The following is a 19,763-nucleotide window of genomic DNA, read 5'->3' as shown; positions in this document are numbered from 1 at the left end:
CGGGCTAGCTCAGTGGTAACTCTGCAATGCCGCCACCATGGCATAAGAGATCAGACACACAGCATCCTTACAGAGCCATACAGGGAAATTCTATAAATACAGTCAGGCCACAGCAGGTCCCTGAGAACACCATGGGCCACAAATCACGAACCTTTGTCACCAGAGGCAAGGGAAATTCTCCCTATAAACCCTGCTTTCTGAAAAAGATGACTCCAAGGCCTAACTAGGAAGCTTCTAGATCTCTCTGGTAAACAGAGGACATGTACCCCAGGGGAGAGGGCACGCATCTGCTAAGTGACCACTTGTGCCTTCAAATACTGCTGTCTAGAGCAGTGGTTCTCAACCTTCCTAAAACTGTAACTCTTTAATATAGTTCCTCATGTTGTGGTGACCCCTGACCATAAAATTATTTTCGTTGCTACTTCATCACTGAAATTTTGCTACCATTATGAATCATAATGTAAATATCTGATATGTGACCCCAAAGGGGTCGTGACCCACAGGTTGAGAACCACTGGTTTAGCGCATATGAGTGAGGCTGAGAGCAGAAGCTTAGTTAGCAATCCCTAAAACTAAAGGCCCATTGGCCTTGGTGGCAGAATCTAGAAGCTTCTGTAAAGCTGTAACAGCCCCCCCCCCCCCACGCACACACACCACCCGCACAACGTGGCATGTTACCCAGTTTCGAGGAAGGGAGACAAACCTACAGGAGATTGGTGGATGTCATTTCTAGAGACCTCTAAGACGTGTTTGAGATGAGTCCAGACCAAAACCCACTTAGAAGGCTGAGTCACATGGGAACTGGGAGGACCGTTCTGTGCAGATTAGGCTGGAGCACGGCCAGTAAACAGGGAGCAGAGACAAGCAGGCCCTCCTCCAGATGGAGAAAGATAAACAGGAGGGGCCCCAGGGACCAGGCTGCTGCTGCTGCTGCTGCTGCTTCCAAAGTGAAGAGGGAGGGGGAGGAGCTGGGAGGCGGCATGACTGCCCAAGCCCACGGCACCTACAGGCCCCTCTCCTTACCCACTCCGTCCAGGCCCAAGGCCCACCGCTCCCCCAGGGTCCCCCACAAGCCCTAAATCCCACCTGCTGCTGGCTCTGCTCCTCCAGGTTCATCTTCACCTCCAGCGACTGGCGGGCTTCCAGGAAGGCCTTGCGATGCTTGCGGTCGGCCATGTAATAGGACATGATGCCCACGATGATGGCGCACAGGTAGAGGAAGATGTTGGCCAGGATCTACGTGTCGAGGAGGAGGAAAGAACAGGACTGATGAATATATTATCTCCAGGGAAGCAGGGACTGGGAGGTAAGGGCTGGCAGGAATCAACGTCAGAGGCCTCTGAGTGGACCCTACCCTATAAACCACCATCGGCAAGATAGGGCTCCATGCCAGGAACGTGTACAGGCCACACGGCTTGGATGCAAGTTTACAAGGCCTGGTGAAAGGCGGTTGTTGCTCTCCTACATCATACCACCATCAAGCCCTCTCCAAGAGGTCAAGCGACCCTTGGCTACCCAGTTGTCAAACCAGCATGTATGGATCCCCAGCTTACTAGGTTTTGTCAGTACTAGCCCACTGCCTGCAAGCCCAGCACCAATGCAAGACCTTGGCTGTCAAGTGTTTGCCCCATCTGATACCCTACAGACTCTCCTAGGCGACCTAGTCCCCAGTCATGCCTAAAAGGCTGCTGGATTTACAGAGCCAGTTGCTTCCTGCTGGAGGGAGCCTTGAATACAGACCTAAATGTTCCCATCAGACACGGCTCCTGATGTTAGCAGCTGCTGGCTCTAAGCTTTGTTGGCTACCTGAAGTGGTGGGGCCAGGTACTAATTCCCTGTTGGTCTGAAAGTCTGCTGATCTGAGTGAGCCTTCTCAGGCAACACTGTTGCCTGGTCCAGCTCGACCTGTTTCTCTGGAGCCAGTGCCACAATTTTTTTAAGGGTTTATTAATTTATTTTCATTTTATGTGTATGAGTGTTTTGCCTACATATATATCTGTGCACCATGTGCAAGTTTGGTGCCTAAGGATGCCAGAAGAGGGCACGGGATCCCCTGGAACTGGAGTTCCTGATGCTTGTGAGCCACCTTGTGGGTGCTGGGGATTGAGCGTAGGTCCTCTTCAGGAGTACCCAACGAGCCCTCTCTCTAGCCTCTCCCCACCCCACTCCCACACACCTTCATGAAGCTATTTTTCTCTCTCAGTCTGAGTTCCTGAGGTCCTGCAGGAAAACGCGGGGCAGGGGGCAGTCACCACCCACAGAGGTAGTGTGGCTATCCCTCACTCAAGCTTAGAGTTGAAAAGCAGGAAGGGAAATTAGGAGTTTCATTTCTGGTCCTCCAAGGAGAGAAGACTGGCCCAGTGGTGTGCATGGTGGAGTCTGGGGTCAAGGGAAATTATGTGAAGGATTTTACATCGATGCTTCAGTAGATGGATAAGGAGATGAGTTCTGATTCACTTTCTGGGTCTCCTGGTTATGTCACATCTCCTCTGAACCCCCTCTGAGCTGTTTTTTGTTGAATCAGGGCTGATCATCAGCACCCTGAGAACTTAACCACCACCACACCCTACAGGATGTTCCCGGGTCTGGGGGCACAGATGGTTGGCAGCGTTGAGTCCATGGGAAGCCCCACCACAGAGCTACTGAGTAATGATGACTTCGGAGGTGGAATGTGTGTTTCGGCTAGTCAGAAGTCACTGTAGGTAGATTCCTGAGCTGCTGAGTGACTGGTTCTACCATCTAGATCTGTGTCAATCTTGGGCCTAGGCAGCCGCAGCTGTCACTACCTGGGGTCAATGTCTTTAGCAATATCCCTGTACTAACTGCTCACTTGACAGATCCCAACATCTGAAGTGGACAGACTCAGTGGAACATCAGCCTGACCATATGAAAATCTCTGGAGTTGGGTCCAGTGAATGCAGTCAACCATATGGACCATGTTAGGTCAGTCTAGGATGATGCCCAAGAATCTCCACCTGCCCAAAGGCCATCTTCCTGCAGAGCCAAATGCCCTTGGCTTCTGCCCAGACCCCCAGGCTCACAGAGCCATGAACTGGCAAGACTGGATGACAGGGTCAGGCTGGCATCCTATGCTTCCTGTGTGTGCCAGGCTCAAGGAAAGACACTGCACATGGCAGTAGCATGCAAATGGGACTCATACAGCTAGGTCACCACTTTGAACCTCAGTGTCCCCAAACTGAGGGCTCAACCAGGAAAGGATACCCTACAGCCGCAGGTCTGACTCTGGAGAAGGCATGCGTACATTTATCCCCGGCTAAACAGCTGGAGCTAAACCTCGACATTATCCTGTCCCACCACATGGGCAGGCCCTGCCTTCCTGCTTGGCCATCTCATAGGGATGGATGAAGACACAGTTATCCATTGGGGTGGTGGCCCAAGCAAACAAAACTATGACCCCCCCCCAAGACTTTAATTCAAGAGATGTAGATACAGGCTCATGCCTGATGACACTCTTCTCAGGACAGACAGTGCGTCTGTATATATTCTAAAATAAAGGTATACACAGTAGGACACAAACTTGGGGCCACCCTGGGCTTACACCCCACCCTCACTAGCCAGGTGGCCTCTGAGGCCATTTGAGCTGTTCTGAGCCCAGTCTTGATGGACACTGCCTGGTCTTTATTAGCCTCACTTCCGAAGGCAGCAGTTGGGACTGGGGAAGGTTTGGTCCATGGCATCCAGGAAGGAGCTGAAAGCTGGAGAGGTGAGGTGGGTGGCTCTCAGGTTGTCATTGGGCTCCAACCCTGAGCCCACAGTCACAGCTGCCTCACCCGTTTCCCAATCAGTATTTGAAGCTCACTGGCTCCAAAAAGACTCTCTGTAAGGAAGTGGGTTTGCAGGGCCCAGGGATGCCAAGAAACTCCATGCCCCACACCCTGAGGATTTACCTATTTCTAACAATTTTAGAACCCAGTCTTCTTCACTTGCCCAAACCCAGCTGTTCTAGCCCAGCCCGTGCCCTCCCTTGCTATGGCTACGGGGCCTGAAAGGAGCTTGGCAGTCTCTGACCTAAGTGATGAGTGCTGGGAGCTCAGCCAAGGTCTCACCGAGGCCAACTCAGCCCCCACATGCAGGGCATGAATCCAGCAGGCCAAGGCTGTCAAGCCAAGGAAACCTCGAATAATCCAGGGAAGCAGAAGCTGGCCTTGAGGGAAGAAGGATCGGGTATGCACAGGTGGAGGCCTGAGGATGGTGAAGAGGGCTCCCGGTATGTCACTCCATGGTCCCTCAGAGGACCCAGGAGGTGTGCCGAGTGAGCAAGCCAGGGCAACAGGGCCTCGGTTTCCCCACCGTGTCGACAGTACATCTGCTCTTAGACACAGGGACACACTTCCTCAGCCTCCTCTCAGTTCCAGTCCCTGCTGAGGTGATCCGGACATCGCTCTGATTTGATAGGAGTAAGCGTTGTCCAAAGAACTCCAATTCTTCAGGACTCCAAAAGGCGGTCCGTATCTCCAGACGTGAGTTTAAGATGAACTATAGGATTTCTGGCCGTCAGATAAAAGCCAGCATTTCCTAGGAACTTGTGAAACTGGTTTCCATCTGCCAAAAGGAGCCATTTCTCTTGTTCTGGCAGAGGGACATATGGCTACCAGTAGCAGCTATCAGCATATCAAAGCCCATGATAGCCTCCAGACCCCCTCAGTACAAGTACTGGTTATGCATTGCATAGTGCACGCTAGCATCCTAGCCCTTTCTCATCTCCCCCTACCCTAAGCTCCCTCTAGCTCATGGTCTTCTCTCCCCTCACTAATCCTTACAGTCCAGCTAGTCCCACTCTTCTCTGCTTACCTCTTGCTATCTGCTTACTCTCTTCCTATGACTGTGTGTGTGTGCGTGTGCACGCATGTGCATATATGTTCTATTCTCTATCTTTTGCTTTCTCCACTACTCTCTCCAGTTGCTCTCCTTGCCTTGCCCTGGCTATGTTCATGCTGCTTCCTTCTCTCACACCCACGATAAAAACCTCAACCATGTCCTGGAGCAGTCACGTCAACTGTTTTACTGTGCGCCCCTCGCGTACAGAAAGAAGCACAACGAAGCAAGGTCTCCAAACCAAAACACACCACCTCCTCCCACACTTGGCTTACTCTGGGTTCGAAAGGCCACCCCGAAGCACTCAGCTTATATGCAGAACCCCCGTCTTTCCCCAGAAAGGACATCAGATAAGTTTTAAACTAAACCTGTCACAAAAATCTCAGCCCTAACGCACAAGAGTGTAGGCTATGTCAGCTCCAAAGGACACTCCAATTCCCCCAGATTCCAAAAGAAATGACAGCCTTGGCTCTGCTCAAGCTGGACTATAGAAGGATTGCTAAAAACCTACAGCCAGCACTTCTCAGAAACCTGTAAAATGGGTCTCTGCCTGCCAGAAAGGGCTACTTCCCTTGGCATACACCTGTGGCTGCATAGCAAAGCCCACGCTGGCCTCCTGGCCCTCCTCACCTCTCCCTCCTCCTCTACTGTGCCAGCTCCTAGGTGGTGGCAGTTCACAGGTTCCTGGCCTTCCAGACACCCCTTTATTCTCTCTGTGACAGCAAGGCTCCCCCAGCCCCCCACGATTCTCTTCCTTGTTCTTCTCTGCTATGCTCACTTCTCTTGCAGATGCCCCTGGCCATGCCCACTCTGCTTCAACTCCTCTCTACTGTGGACATTTCTAGATGCTTCTCATCTATAATAAAAACCTCCCCCTGCCCAAATCCTGGAGCAGCCATCTTAGTGGCTTCTTTTCTGTGTCCTCACTTGCAGGCTGCATACATTTAAGCCCACACAAAGGCACATGTCTGAAGATCTCCCTCAGTTTCCAAACACAGCAGAAGTCACTGTCTCCTAAGGTATGAAACACAGAGGTTGCTCTTTCATATCTATAGTGTAAGACTGTCTTTCTTAGAGAAGATGGGAGTATCCCCCAAGACATGCTTGAGGAAAGAGTAACTTTCACTTTGACAGCAAGCCAGCACGATGCTGCCCAGGAGGACAGGTGACTATTATGTGTCCCTGTCTCCCAGGACCACTGTCAAGCGGGAGAAAGCCAGGCAGGTGTGGCTGAGCAAGGACATGACAATCAGCATCAAGCAGGCCCTACTCTAAAACACCTCTGTGGGCACTGCCTCTCATTGTACTTTGAGAACTATAGGGGAGGCGTGCAGCCTTTAGGGAAAACTTGAACCCCAGTGGAGATCCAAAATGGAATGAGTCACTGTGTAAAATGGCTTTCTCAAAATGAGGCCTTCAGACTCACGAGTCTAGGAGCTTCCTTCTCAGAATTTCCTCTCCTCCCTCTAGAGCAGCCTGCATCCTTCAGCCATCACTGACTGTAGCAGCCTGCATCCTTCAGCCATCACTGACTGTAGCAGCCTGCATCCTGCAGCCATCACTGACTGTAGCAGCCTGCATCCTGCAGCCATCACTGACTGTAGCAGCCTGCATCCTGCAGCCATCACTGTGTCAGCCTGCATCCTGCAGCCATCACTGTGTCAGCCTGCATCCTGCAGCCATCACTGTGTCAGCCTGCATCCTGCAGCCATCACTGTAGCAGCCTGCATCCTGCAGCCATCACTGACTGTAGCAGCCTGCATCCTGCAGCCATCACTGACTGTAGCAGCCTGCATTCTGCAGCCATCACTGACTGTAGCAGCCTGCATCCTGCAGCCATCACTGACTGTAGCAGCCTGCATCCTGCAGCCATCACTGACTGTAGCAGCCTGCATCCTGCAGCCATCACTGACTGTAGCAGCCTGCATTCTGCAGCCATCACTGACTGTAGCAGCCTGCATCCTGCAGCCATCACTGACTGTAGCAGCCTGCATCCTGCAGCCATCACTGACTGTAGCAGCCTGCATCCTGCAGCCATCACTGACTGTAGCAGCCTGCATCCTTCAGCCATCACTGACTGTAGCAGCCTGCATCCTTCAGCCATCACTGACTGTAGCAGCCTGCATTCTGCAGCCATCACTGACTGTAGCAGCCTGCATTCTGCAGCCATCACTGACTGTAGCAGCCTGCATTCTGCAGCCATCACTGACTGTAGCAGCCTGCATCCTGCAGCCATCACTGTGTCAGCCTGCATCCTGCAGCCATCACTGTGTCAGCCTGCATCCTACAGCCATCACTGTGTCAGCCTGCATCCTACAGCCATCACTGTAGCAGCCTGCATCCTGCAGCCATCACTGTAGCAGCCTGCATCCTGCAGCCATCACTGTACCAGCCTGCATCTTGTATCCATCACTGTACCAGCCTGCAGCCTTCACTGTACCAGCCTGCAACCATCAGGACTGCAGCAGACTCCACCTCACCCCAGCCACATCCAGACTACCCAATCAGCTCCTTGTCTACCCTGAAGACCCTGCTCAGGCCTCCCATCCACTCTAAAACTTTCACTGCTCACAGAATATACCACAGAGTTGGAAGGCATGCTTGCCACTATAGTCTCTCCACCCATGGGATAGATGGGAAGTCAGGCACTTTCTGCCCTATTCTCGGCTGTGACCCCAGGGCACACTAGGTGATCAGGAAGCCAGGAGTTGTTGAATGGGGACAGACCACACAGATATTTACCATCCAGTCAGCAAACAGCACAGAAATGATCATCGACATGCTACCCGAAGACACAGCTTGCTGCTTGAGCCTCATTAACATTCCCCACTTCCCCAACCCACCCTTCCTGAGAACTGAAAGGAGGAAGACCCAGCTGATGCTAGAGGCTAAGACAATAGAGCAAGTGGTTGGTGAGTCACCCAGAACACCAGGCTACCAGGCCACCAGGCCCAGACATCATATAGGGAGGTGCCGATTAAGGTCTGCATGGCTGGGGTGAGCGCATGCATGTGTGCATTCATGCACGTGTGTAACTTCCACCAGGGAGGCGATGATAACATGATCATGGACGCATGGACATGAAAGAAAGATGGGTGCCAGGCGTGTGACAGAGTCCTGTAATCTCAGCAGTCAGGAGGCTGAGGCAGGAGGACAGTTTGAGGCCAGCTTGAGCTATGGAACAATTCCCTGTCAAAAAAGAGAAAGAAAGGATGGACCACGGATGAGAGCTGATGCTTGCACACCATGAAGTCTCAAGCCTTCCCCAGGAAGTGAGGTAAGAGAGATGAGATGGGACAGTCGCAGGGACAGCCAACAAGACAGACAGCTGACGCTGGACCTCTTACTATCTGGTCCAGCAGCACATGGAGTTCATCACATGTCATCTGAGGAAGGAGCCCCTAAAAGATCAGGTTGAGACACACTCAAATGACACCGAAGTGTCCCACTGTAGGGGTCCCCCGTAGACTGTTCTGTGTGGCAAGAGGTTGCCCCAACATAGCTACCAGGTCCTTGGGTCTCTTTATACTAACTGCATTGTTTTCTTGAGCTAGGATGTAACTCAGTAGTAAAACACTTGCCTGGCACACCGCAAGCCCTGGCTTCCATCCCTAGCTAGCATAAAAACAAAAAGCCAGCATCCGCCCCAGCCCCCTGTAAAAAAGATTTCTTGACTCTGGAGCTACTCTATGGAAATTTCTTCTTTTAAAAAAAAATCAAATAATTTGAAAAAGAATGACTAGCCAGGAGTAGTAGCACAAGACAGTCTCTCTTTCTCTCTCTCTCTCTCTCTCTCTCTCTCTCTCATATATATATATATATATATATATATATATATATATATATATATCACTGTAGAGGTAGAGGCAGAAGATCTGGAGTTCATCCTTGGCTACATAAGAGAGTTCAAGGCCAGCCCAGGCTACGTGAGACCCTGTCTCAGAAAAGAAAGAGAGAGAAAGAGGAAAGAAAGCTAAGAGGGCAGCAAGATGGCTTAGTAAAGTCACTACACACACACACACACACACACACACATACACACACATACACACACACACACACATACACACACACATACACACACACACATACACACACACACACATACACACACACACATACACACACACACACATACACACACACACATACACACACATACACACACACACACATACACACACACTATAGACATACACACACACACACACATACACACACACACACACACTATAGACATACACACACACACACACACATACACACACACACACACACACACTATAGACATACACACACACACACACACACTATAGACATACACACACACCCTATATATACACACACACAAATCAACAAATATATATTTTAAAATGAAGCCAAAATAAAAACAATGAATACACAAACAAGTCTCCCAAGTGGGTAAGGGCCCAGAGCACAGCTTCATCCAGCCCACGCAGCCTGAGGAAGTGTTTACAGCATGCAGGCTTGAGAGGAGTCCCTTGAGGAGCCCTTCCACTTAGAAGTCTATGCATCAAGATGCCTTCAACTTTTCTAACAGCCCACGGGGAAACAGGCTGCTCCAAGATGGTTTTAAAATTGAAGCTGTCCCCTGGAGGTGGGCTGCTGATTCTCTTGCCTTAGAAGCTTACTGCAGCCTGAAGATTCCAGAACACTCTGCGCCAGTGTTGGTGTGGGTCGTCCTGGAGACCGATGATGCTCTGTGACTGGGGTTAGGCAGCTCTGGAGCCTCTCTTCGTTAAGACATACTTGGATGTTTTGGAAAAAAGTCTCTAAGCAGCTGCAGGGCAGGAGGGAGCTGGAGATGGCAAACTCACAAGGCTGCCAGTCTCCTCTCACCCAAGGGGAGTGCACAGAGCCTGGGGCTATGCCATGCGCTGCAAGCAGGGTTCCCAGCTCTGGAACCCTGAGATCCATGGATCCTTAGAGAGACACCCATAGTGACATCCATCAGTCAGGTTGCTACTTAAATGTCCCCTCCTCCTAGAGACCTTGCCCACCACATCACATGGCTCTGTAGGACATTTTCTGTCCCCAGGTGTCACTCCCTCTTTTTCTCTCTTTTTATTTATTTATTGTTTGCTGATTTTTTTTTTTTGAGACAGGATCTCTCTGTATAGTCTTGGCTATCCTGGAACTCACTCTGTAGACCAGACTGGCCTCAGACTCACAGAGATCCCCCTGCCTCTGCTTCCCAATGGCAGGGAATAAAGACTACACAGCTACTGCCCCTTCTTTCACCCTTTCTTCCTTACTCATTTGTCTGTTTCCTAAGCCAGCTCCTTTAGGGCGGGGGTACTTGGGCTGTTCCTCTGACTGGGAAGTGGGCCAGGGCCAATTGCTAGGAAGAGATGACCTTGAGCTGGCAGGCCGTAGAGCTGGGAGCAGTAAATGTCCCCTCTCCCACACAGGGCTCCTCATCAGCACCACGATCCTGAAGACCAGTCTAAATCATTTCAAGTAGGAAATGGTGGCACAAACCTTTAAGCCCAGCACTGGAGAGGCAGAAGCAGCCAAATCACTGAGTTCAAGGCCAGCCTGGTCTACAGAGTGATTTCCAGGACAGCCAGGGCTACACAGAGAAACCTGGTCTCAGACAGACAGATAGATTAGATAGATAGATAGATAGATAGATAGATAGATAGATAGACAGATAATTGGTAGTTAGGTAGGTAGATTGATAAATGGATAAATAAAAATAAATAAATTAAATAAATAAAAAGTTTCCCAGAGATTAACTCAACAGCACCTCACACAGGGCTCAGCACAAAATATGTTCTTATGACATTTTCCTTCTTTGCCTCCAAAAAAAGAAGGTGGTAAAAAAGATCCTTAATAACAAGGAAGGAATATCTGAGAGCTTCCCCATGTCTCCTGTCTCCTCTCCTTTTTCCTAAAAGCCCCAACACCATGGGGGAACAATCACAGACTCTTCCACATTCATTCGGTGGGAGATCTAACTTGAGACCAGAGATATGGGTTTTCCGAAACCATGGTGTCTTGGCCACGTTGAGACTGGAACCCAGTCTTCATCCCTGAGCCCAGGTCTCATCCCTACATTTCAGTCTCCTCTGCTAACCAAGATGAGGGAGTACTCCACTCTGGATGAGGGCTAGAGTTCCCCAGGAGCTCAGGACAGGCACCCAGGGAGGGAGGTAGAAGGGGACATAAAGTCTGTAGACATTAATGTGACTGTGTGTGGCCTCAGGCAAAGTCCCAGAACTGCGGTGTCAACAATGTCCTGGAGGTCTTCTTTAAGCACAGCCAACAAAACACAGGACTCGAGTACGCCCTGTGTTGTGCCCTCACCATCCAGGTACTTCAAGTTTCTGCAATAGGGCCTTCCAGAAGCTTCCTGTATTATTATGATCTTGAGCATGCCTCTAGAGAAAGCTACTTAATGTCTTTTCAAAAACTAAAAGGACTTCTAGATGAGGTAGCTATCCAAGTTGACATTTAGACAAGGTCCCTTGTGGCCTGCTACATTGCCAGAGTTGCAAGACCCAACTCCCAGAGGCACTGCCACGAGGCTCTGGTAGTGACTTCCCCAGAGACTCAAAGCATGGAGGCCATGATCTTCAGGCTCTTCTATCTTTGACCTGGCTGATCCCACACATTCCTTTACCCCAGTCACAATGGGCTCTGTCCAGGCTCCTACAAGATAAACAACTGTACAAGTGGTTGTGGTGGCAGCACATCTTTAATCCTAGCACTCGGGAGGCAGAGGCAGGCGGATCTCTGTGAGTTTGAGGCCAGCTTGGTCTACAGAGTGAATTCCAGGACAGCCAGGGCTACAAAGAGAAACCCTACCTCAGAAAATAAAAAAATAAAAAGCAAAAAGATGAAAGACTGCAGGACTATGTGAAACTAATTAGAATCCCATTTGCCCCAGCCCTCCTGCCAGTAAGGGTCTACACAGGATGACTCTGTAAATGTGGCTTTGTCAAGAACTAGTATACTTCCCCTTCCCCCTGCAGGGAATGTAACTTGTATTATGTCAAGACTAAGATCAGCTCCAACATGCCTCCCTGTTCCTGAAAACAGAATTCATTCACTCGTTTCATTCATGTTTATGAACTCAGTATCTTACTGAGTATCAAGATTAGTAGCTTGATAACTATACTCACAAAGAAAGCCTCAATCCTGAGGGTGTGCAAACCAGAGAAGGCCATCTGGTCTATCTCCTTGCTTTCCTGCATATAAGAAGCATTGATGTTGAGCATTTTACACTACCCCAGGGTCTGATCATTCAAATATGGACTAAGTTCTAGGGTAATCGGTGAGTCCCTAAAACTAGGGAGAGATTGCCATTTTGCAATTTTATAGAGCACAAATCCATTGCTTTTATCAGATTCTCAAAAAGATCTATTACCCCAGATGACTAAGAAGCACAAAACCAAAGAAAAGCCCTCTGTTCTTGTTGCTTCAGCAAAGAAACAGAAAACAGCTGGCCACAGCACTTTCTGTCTTTTCTTATTGATAGAACCTCATTATTTAGTCACCTTGGTCTCTTTCTCCAAGCCAATAATTCCAATCCCACTTGCAGAGCCTATTTTAAAACGCTTTAATCATGTTTGGCTTCAGGCCTTTCTTTTAAAAGCGGTCAATTTAAACCTATTGAGCTTTTCCAGTGGGTGGCAGGCCCCATGCAGGGGCCTAGAGATGAAAGACCTCAGGGGGCTCGAATCTCCTGAGGGTAAAGATGCTGCAGTAAACAGGAGAGATTGATTCTGAGGAGCAGGAGACTAAGTCAGCAAAGGGGCAGAGAGAAGCTGTGGCTAGACTCACAAAATAGTGTTTTCTTACACACGGTGAAAACAACAATAAATCTTCATATATGAATTCTGGGTGGCTAAGAATCCCATCTAACTCCTAACCTATGACCAATACTAAATGAAAGAAAGGCAAAGGTAAACCATGTATAAGAGTAGTCTGAATAATAAATAGGGTTCCACACTTCACAGTCTCGCTGTCGCCTTCTCCCTTCTGCTTTCTTCTTATTCTTCTCCTTCTTCTTGGCCTTTGTTGTTGTTTGGTTGGTTTTGGTTTTTTGGAGACAGAGTTTCTCTGTGTAGCCCTGGCTGTCCCAGAACGCATTCTGTAGACCAGGCTGGCCCCAAACTCAAGAGATCCACCTGCTTCTGCCTCCCAAGTGCTGGGATTAAAAGTCTGTGCCACCACTGCCCAGCTTCTAGTTTTCTTCTAAGCAATGCCAATTGTATTTATAACACAGACCCCTCCTCACATTCTGGAACTGACTGGAAGGAACCTGGAAACTGTTCCAGGGGCTGAGAGATAATCAGCTTGGAAGATGCTTGCCAAAAAAAAAAAAAGGGCTGAGGACTTGAGTTCAAGTCAGAACCCAAGTAAAAATGCCATGCATGGTGGTGCCACATATAATCCCAGTACTGGGCGGGAGGGGTGGGAAGACAGGTAGACAGGGGCTTGCTGGCCCTTCAGGAGAAAGAGGAACACAGGAAATGTCTAAACTCCAGAAAGACCATCATCAGACGGACTTAGCCTGTCAAATTTTGAAGGGAGATGGTCCGTGACTCCACAGGTCCAGAAGTCTCCTCCCCTTGTATCTGAACCCTAACAGAGAAAACTGTGCGGTTCTAAGGTACCCTAACTTGGCGTTCAGAAAGACTCACGTCCTGGCAGTGACACATTCTGCCCACTCAGCCACAAAGATCAGCAGCATCTGCCTCCTGATGGTGCTCTCTTCCTTGGGGCTTGATTCATTCCCATTTCCTCCACTGGGCCTCACAGTCCCTTCCCCCACAACCTCTCACCGTGTTCCTGAGGACATCTGGGGTTATGTTTTCCAGTTCCTGCTTCTGACTCAATCCTTTAGTTGCTATTCTTGAGTTCCCATTTTTCTTTTGCCTTTCCTTTCCCTTGGCCTTTTGACATCAGCTCTCATGCAACCGGGCCTGGCTTCAAACTCACTCTGCAGCCAGTTAGGATGTCCTTCCTGATCCTCATGTCTCTACCTCCTGAGCACCAAGATTACAGTGTGTACCACCACACACGCTTCTGTGTGATACTGGAGGGCAACCCCAGAGCCTTGCACATACGAGGCAAGCATTCTAACAACTGCTATTTTTCTAAGGCAGTTTCTACGGCAAGCACATCACTATCTTGAGGGAAGCTCGTTAAGAATAGGCGTTCCAAACCAGGCAGTGGTGGGGAATGGTTAATCCCAGCACTCGGGAGGCAGAGGCAGGAGGATTTCTGAGTTCAAGGCTAGCTCCAGGACAGCTAAGGCTGTTAGACACAGAAACTCTGTCTCAAAAACCCCTTCCCCCTCCCACACAAGAGTTCCAGAGCCAAGTGCGGTAGCACACACCCAAAACCCCAGCACTTGGGGGGCTGGGGCAGCGGGATTTCAAGTTCAAGGCCAAGCCACATGGCGAAACCTCCATTTCAAAAACTCAAGAAAACAAAAAGAGGGGTTCCTTCATGCCTGCTGAGTTCCAGGAGAATCTGCATTGCCTTTCCCTGATGACTACCCTCCCGCAACCCCTACACAAGGTGGGTAATACATACTACAGCAAAATGGGGTTTGTTGTTGTTTTCCAAATGAGGGTCCCAATGATGTACTGGACTGCAATTAACGCTGGAATTCTGGGAACTGTTTCATCATTTCTAGGTACTAGAGTTCCAAAGCTTGGAAGGAAACATGTATTAGGTGACTTCTCATGGATTACAACAGGCTGGCATTCCCTTCATTGTGCAAATTAATAAAATTCAAATGATGGTTGATAGATGAAAGATCGATAGACAGACGACAGACAGACAGACAGATAGGACTTAACCAGTGGTAATCTATGTACTGAGAGGCCTGGGTTCCTTAAACCATGCAAATCTAAACTAAGAAATAAAATCAAACACTCAAATTTTCTTTATGGTTGGAAACCCTAAATGGGGGGAAAAACTAAGGAAGTTCTAAAGATGCTCGTGTGGAGACAGGTCAACATGTATGCATAGGTTTAGGTATTTGGGTGGCTTTTAACAAAGACTATTACTGTAGGAATAAAATAAAAGCTATTAATTTTCTTAAAGGAGGCCTCTGGTGAGCCGGTGGGTAAACAACACGCTTGCTACCAAGCCTGACAGCCGATCCCTAGAACTCACATGATGGGAGGAAGGAAGTGGCCCTCGCCAGTCCTCTGACCTCTGTGCCTATGCTTTGACATACAGGCCCACATGTGTGTTAAAAAAAATTAAGAGACGATTCGGTGATTATAAATATGTACTGCTCTCACGGAGGACTCAAGTTTGGTACCCAGCATCCGCGTTGGGCAGCTTACAACCACAGGTAACTCCAGCTCCTGGGACACCCAATGCCCCTGGCTTCCAAGGACACCTGCCCTCAATCTGCATACAACATACTCACATCAGATACATACATGTGGATGCATAATTTTTTTTTTTTTGGTTTTTCAAGACAGGGTTTCTCTGGGGCTTTGGAGCCTGTCCTGGAACTAGCTCTTGTAGACCAGGCTGGTCTCGAACTCACAGAGATCCGCCTGCCTCTGCCTCCTGAGTGCTGGGATTAAAGGCGTGCACCACCACCGCCCGGCTCAGATGCATAATTTTAAAATAATACAGATCGATGTTTTTTTAAGAGGAGCTGACTTAGTGATATCCTCGAAGAATCATCATCGTCTGATGAGCCCTCCTTTACAGAGAAGTAAGGATGTGGTTGTCTGTGATTGCTGTCCATGGCCCAGAGCATCAAGGCTCTGCTGCCATTGGTACAGCAACCCCCTTACCAGCAATGCCATGCCGCTCACTCTTCAACTTCCTTTCTCCTCTTTGATCTTTTCCCTCCTACCCAGAAGCCTCCATTGTTCCCGTCCTGCCCACACCAGCCACTGACTGCACTGTGGGATTTTCTCATCCTGGGAACTCGACACAGGAACCCTCTGAAGATTTCTAAAGCCAGGCTTTGACACTCCAATGGTTCCCAATATTTTAAAAATACACTCTCTTGAGATCCGTCTAATGTGTGCACTTATTGACACGACTACCTAGAAAGTGCAACCCCTTCTCGCGGGGCGGTGGTGGTGCACGCCTTTAAAATCCCAGCAGAGGCAGGCGGATCTCTGCGAGTTCGAGGCCAGCCTGGTCTGCAAGAGCTAGTTCCAGGACAGGCTCCAAAGTTACAGAGAAACCTTGTCTCACAAAAAGAAAGAAAGAGCAACCATTACGCTCTAAAAGTGTTGACCCTCGCCCTTAGGTATGAAAAGGATTTAGCCACAGCAACAGCATCCCACAGCCATAATTCTTGGAGGTACCGGATGGCCCAGCATCCTTCCCCTGTGAACCCTGGTTGGTACCATGTAATCCTACAACGAGAAGCATGGCTCCAAACTCAGGCTAGGGAAGGACCCCAACTCCACCACCCATTGGCCGTGGCCCTCAGTCACCACCCTTTAAGCCTGCTCCCTTCTGTGTGAAGCATGAATAACCACGGAACCTACTTCCGAGTAGGCGGCTCAGAGCTCATCACCAGGCTGTGCTCACAGCACAGGACTGTGCTGGACACAGGTCCAGCGGCCACCAAGCACCGGCCCACTATATACAAATCCCCGCTTAGCATTTCCCAGAGTTCCTGTCTCCTTGAGTTTGTCAATTTCATCTCCTTGCTTAAAGTGGTTCCTGGCAATGGTTTCCAAACCCAAAGTGCTCTGGCCTATCTCATCGTCGCCTGAGAGCTAAGCACTCCTTGGACAGCTGCGCTACAGTTTACTCCTGCAGGGAACCACTGTACTCAAGCGTGGCCTCGCCCATGTCGCTATTTCCTTACTTATTTGTGTATTTATAATTTTATAGACATTTATTTGGTGTATGCACACACACGCATGCACGAACACACACCTGTGTGCAGAAATTAACCCAAGAGCTTCTTCCTCCACCCTGTGGGTCCCAGGGATCACCACGGAGCCATCTCATTGACCTTGATTTTTTCTTTCTTTTTTTTTTTTTTTGTTCTTGGGGTTTTCATCATTGTTTTGGTTTGGGGAGAGGGCCTTCATGTAGCCCAGGCTGGTCTTAAACTTCTCATCCTCCCCTTCACCTCTCAAGTGCTGGGATTATAGGTACACACCACCAAGGCTTGTCTTGATTAATTTAAGTGAGGTTCTATGGCCTTAGCCCTGACTAGTAAAGCGGACTTGACTAATGATGCCTCGGGCTGTCTTCCAAGAGTCTCAGCTGTTCTCTGGTCCCGTACACTTCCCCCATCGCCTTGCAGGTATCCATGATGTGATGGCTGGGAATGAAGACTTCCCGAATAGCTCTAATTCCCAACCCCAGACCTGGGAGCCTGCCTCTGCTGCTGTCCCTTCTCCATGCCCATCTTCACCAGGAAGCCCCTAATGACAGAACCATCAGCCACTGGAGCCACATGCCCATGCCACAGCCCACAATACCTGTCTGGTGTCTACAGACACTAACTAAGCATCGGATCATTCCTCAACAAGTCTCTCTCTTGTCTAAACAGGAGGCGGTGTGGTGCTGAGGACACGGGATGGTTTCTGAGCCAAACTCTTTTTTCCACTCCCTAAAGACCTCTTCAGCTTCTTCCCATCTCCCCATGTGAAGACTGGGGAGTGAGAGAGCCAGAGTCACAGGTGTCTACATATCTAACATCTGAAATCTTACCAGGATTCCCTTTAAGTTACTTTTTCTCTTTGGGAGGGGGAAAATATTTTTTTTATGTGTATACTGATTTGTCTAACATCATTTTTGAAGAAACTACTCTCCCCCAATGAATTACCATGCACTTCCAGTGCAGATGAGTGAGTATATGTGTGTATGTTTGTGTGTGTGTGTGTGTGTGTGTGTGTGTAGAGTGATTTCTGGACTTTCTCCAAAGTCCTTGATATAAGAGTCTATAATCAGGATACACTGTCTTGATTAATATAACTTTATATTAATCTCAAAATGAAGAATCATATGTCCTTTAGAAAATGTTTTGGCTTTTCTTATCCACGAATTCATATACATTATAATCATCTTACTGATTTCTATGAAAATGTTTAATTGATTTGGATTGAATCCAATCTGCACTTGGAAAATTGATGTATTACCAATATGAATTATTCTATTTCACCTCACCATGACACCCCCTTTCCCTCAGCAACATTTGATTCTGTCTGTTGTTGCTGTTTTTTGTTTGCCTGTTTGTTGGAAACAGGGTTTCTCTGTGTAGCTCTGGTTGTCCTGGAATTCACTTTGTAGACCAGGCTGGCCTTGAACTCACAGATCCGTTTGCCTCTGCCTCCTGAGTGCTGGGATTAAAGCTGTGCACCACCAGGCCAGGTCAGATTTTTTTTAAGTATTTATTTGTTTGTTTGTTTATTTATTATGTATACAATATTCAGTCTGTATGCCTGAAGGCCAGAAGAGGGCGCCAGACCTCTTTACAGATGGTTGTGAGCCACCATGTGGTTGCTGGGAATTGAACTCAGGACCTTTGGAAGAGCAGGCAATGCTCTTAACCACTGAGCCATCTCTCCAGCCCCCGCCAGGTCAGATTTTAAAAAACAGTTTCTTAGCTGTTTCTGTCAGGGAAAGAGGTCTGAATTCACGCTCTGCCCTCTGTGGGTGCCAGAGCCCTGGATAAACCATTTGACCTTGCTGTGTTCACATCCCCATCTTTGCAGTGAAGAGGATCACGGGACATCCTGAGTAACGGGGCTGGACCATCTGCATCCAAAGCACTGCCATTACCAGTGCTGTGATCTTGGTCAGGTAGCTTAAGTCTCTCTCATCCTCAGATTAGTCTCTAAACTCTGAGGTCAATCAGAGACAGTGCCAGCCCTACGTTTGACGTGACAATAATGACAGTGTCAGGTCTCAGAGGGTTATGGTAAAGATCAAGTAATGCCAATGAATAAAGCTTCTTGGAAGCCAGATGGCCTCACTCAAATGCCAGCAATATCATCAAGATTATTTTATGTTTATTTATAACTTGGAACTCCACAGATATATTTCTATGGGAGCGAACTAAACTGCACTTTGCCTGAGTAGATTTTCAGAGAGGAGGGGCTGGGGTTCTCCAGCTGCCAAAGGGGATCATGGGTGTATTGCTGCTACGTTCTGGAAAACTGGCCTGAGGAGCCGGGGAACGGGGTCTCTGCAATACCACTGCGCTTCTGGAGAGGAGACGGGAGAAGTGATTTTTCGGAGGTCAGACAGACGGTGCCAGAAGCCCCGAGACCCCCAGTCTAATCCCTTCTATTGCTGTAGAGCTGATGACTGTTCCAAAATGTGAGCCTGTGCGGTGGAGCAGGTTCCAGAGTCGATCTGCTGGGCTTGTTCTCAGGTCCCGTTCATGAGAGTCCCGTGGCTCTCTCATGGGGAACTGAGGTGGAGACAGGAAAGGAGAGGCTTTCGCCTGCAAGTCTTTGCTGGGAGCTGTTCTTGGTTGCGCTGAACTTTGCCCTTGTACACTTAGTACTTTAAATTGTGCCACTTCCCTGGGGATGCTTAGGTCATGGCAGGCCAGGGTCCTTTCTCCAGAGAGTTGGGAGGGAAGGAGAAATTTTGTTTTTAATCTTTATGCCCTTGCCTAGGTTGAATTAGTTTCTTGCTTTCTTCTATATCACGCACATACTTGCAGTAAGTGTTCTGACTATTATCGGGGAGTCCAGTGCTAACAGGAGCTATCCTTGAAGAATGATGTTATGGATAATATCTTTCTATCCTGTATAGTGTTTTCCAGGCTTTCCGTGTTTCCCCATACCACACTGAATCACATAAAATAAGTCCGCAGTTTGGGCAGATTGAAAGTGATTGGCTATTGATAGTTTCACATAGGTCAACCTAATATTTGATATTTAACCAACTTTAGGGAGTGCTTTCACTGTACCAAGTCGGTCTTCAGACAATAA

The 19,763-nt window shown here is 48.7% G+C and overlaps 1 protein-coding gene across 5 annotated transcripts in view; it reads right to left on the bottom strand.

Annotated features, from left to right (window-relative positions):
• LOC121439725 (adenylate cyclase type 3) overlaps nt 1–19,763 on the bottom strand; it is a 74,463-nt gene that overhangs the window by 35,547 nt on the left and 19,153 nt on the right. For all 5 annotated transcript variants that reach the window (XM_041640327.1, XM_041640326.1, XM_041640325.1 and 2 more), the window contains exon 3: nt 1,087–1,236. In XM_041640327.1, the coding sequence (XP_041496261.1) occupies nt 1,087–1,236 (150 nt within the window). The remainder of the gene's footprint in view (nt 1–1,086; nt 1,237–19,763) is intronic.

The sequence above is a fragment of the Microtus oregoni genome, unplaced genomic scaffold (assembly GCF_018167655.1).
Source record: "Microtus oregoni isolate MIOR12 unplaced genomic scaffold, Mior012 000062F_ref0000492, whole genome shotgun sequence".
NCBI classification, from domain to species: Eukaryota; Metazoa; Chordata; class Mammalia; order Rodentia; family Cricetidae; genus Microtus; species Microtus oregoni.
This window is presented reverse-complemented; position numbering and strand designations above follow the sequence as displayed.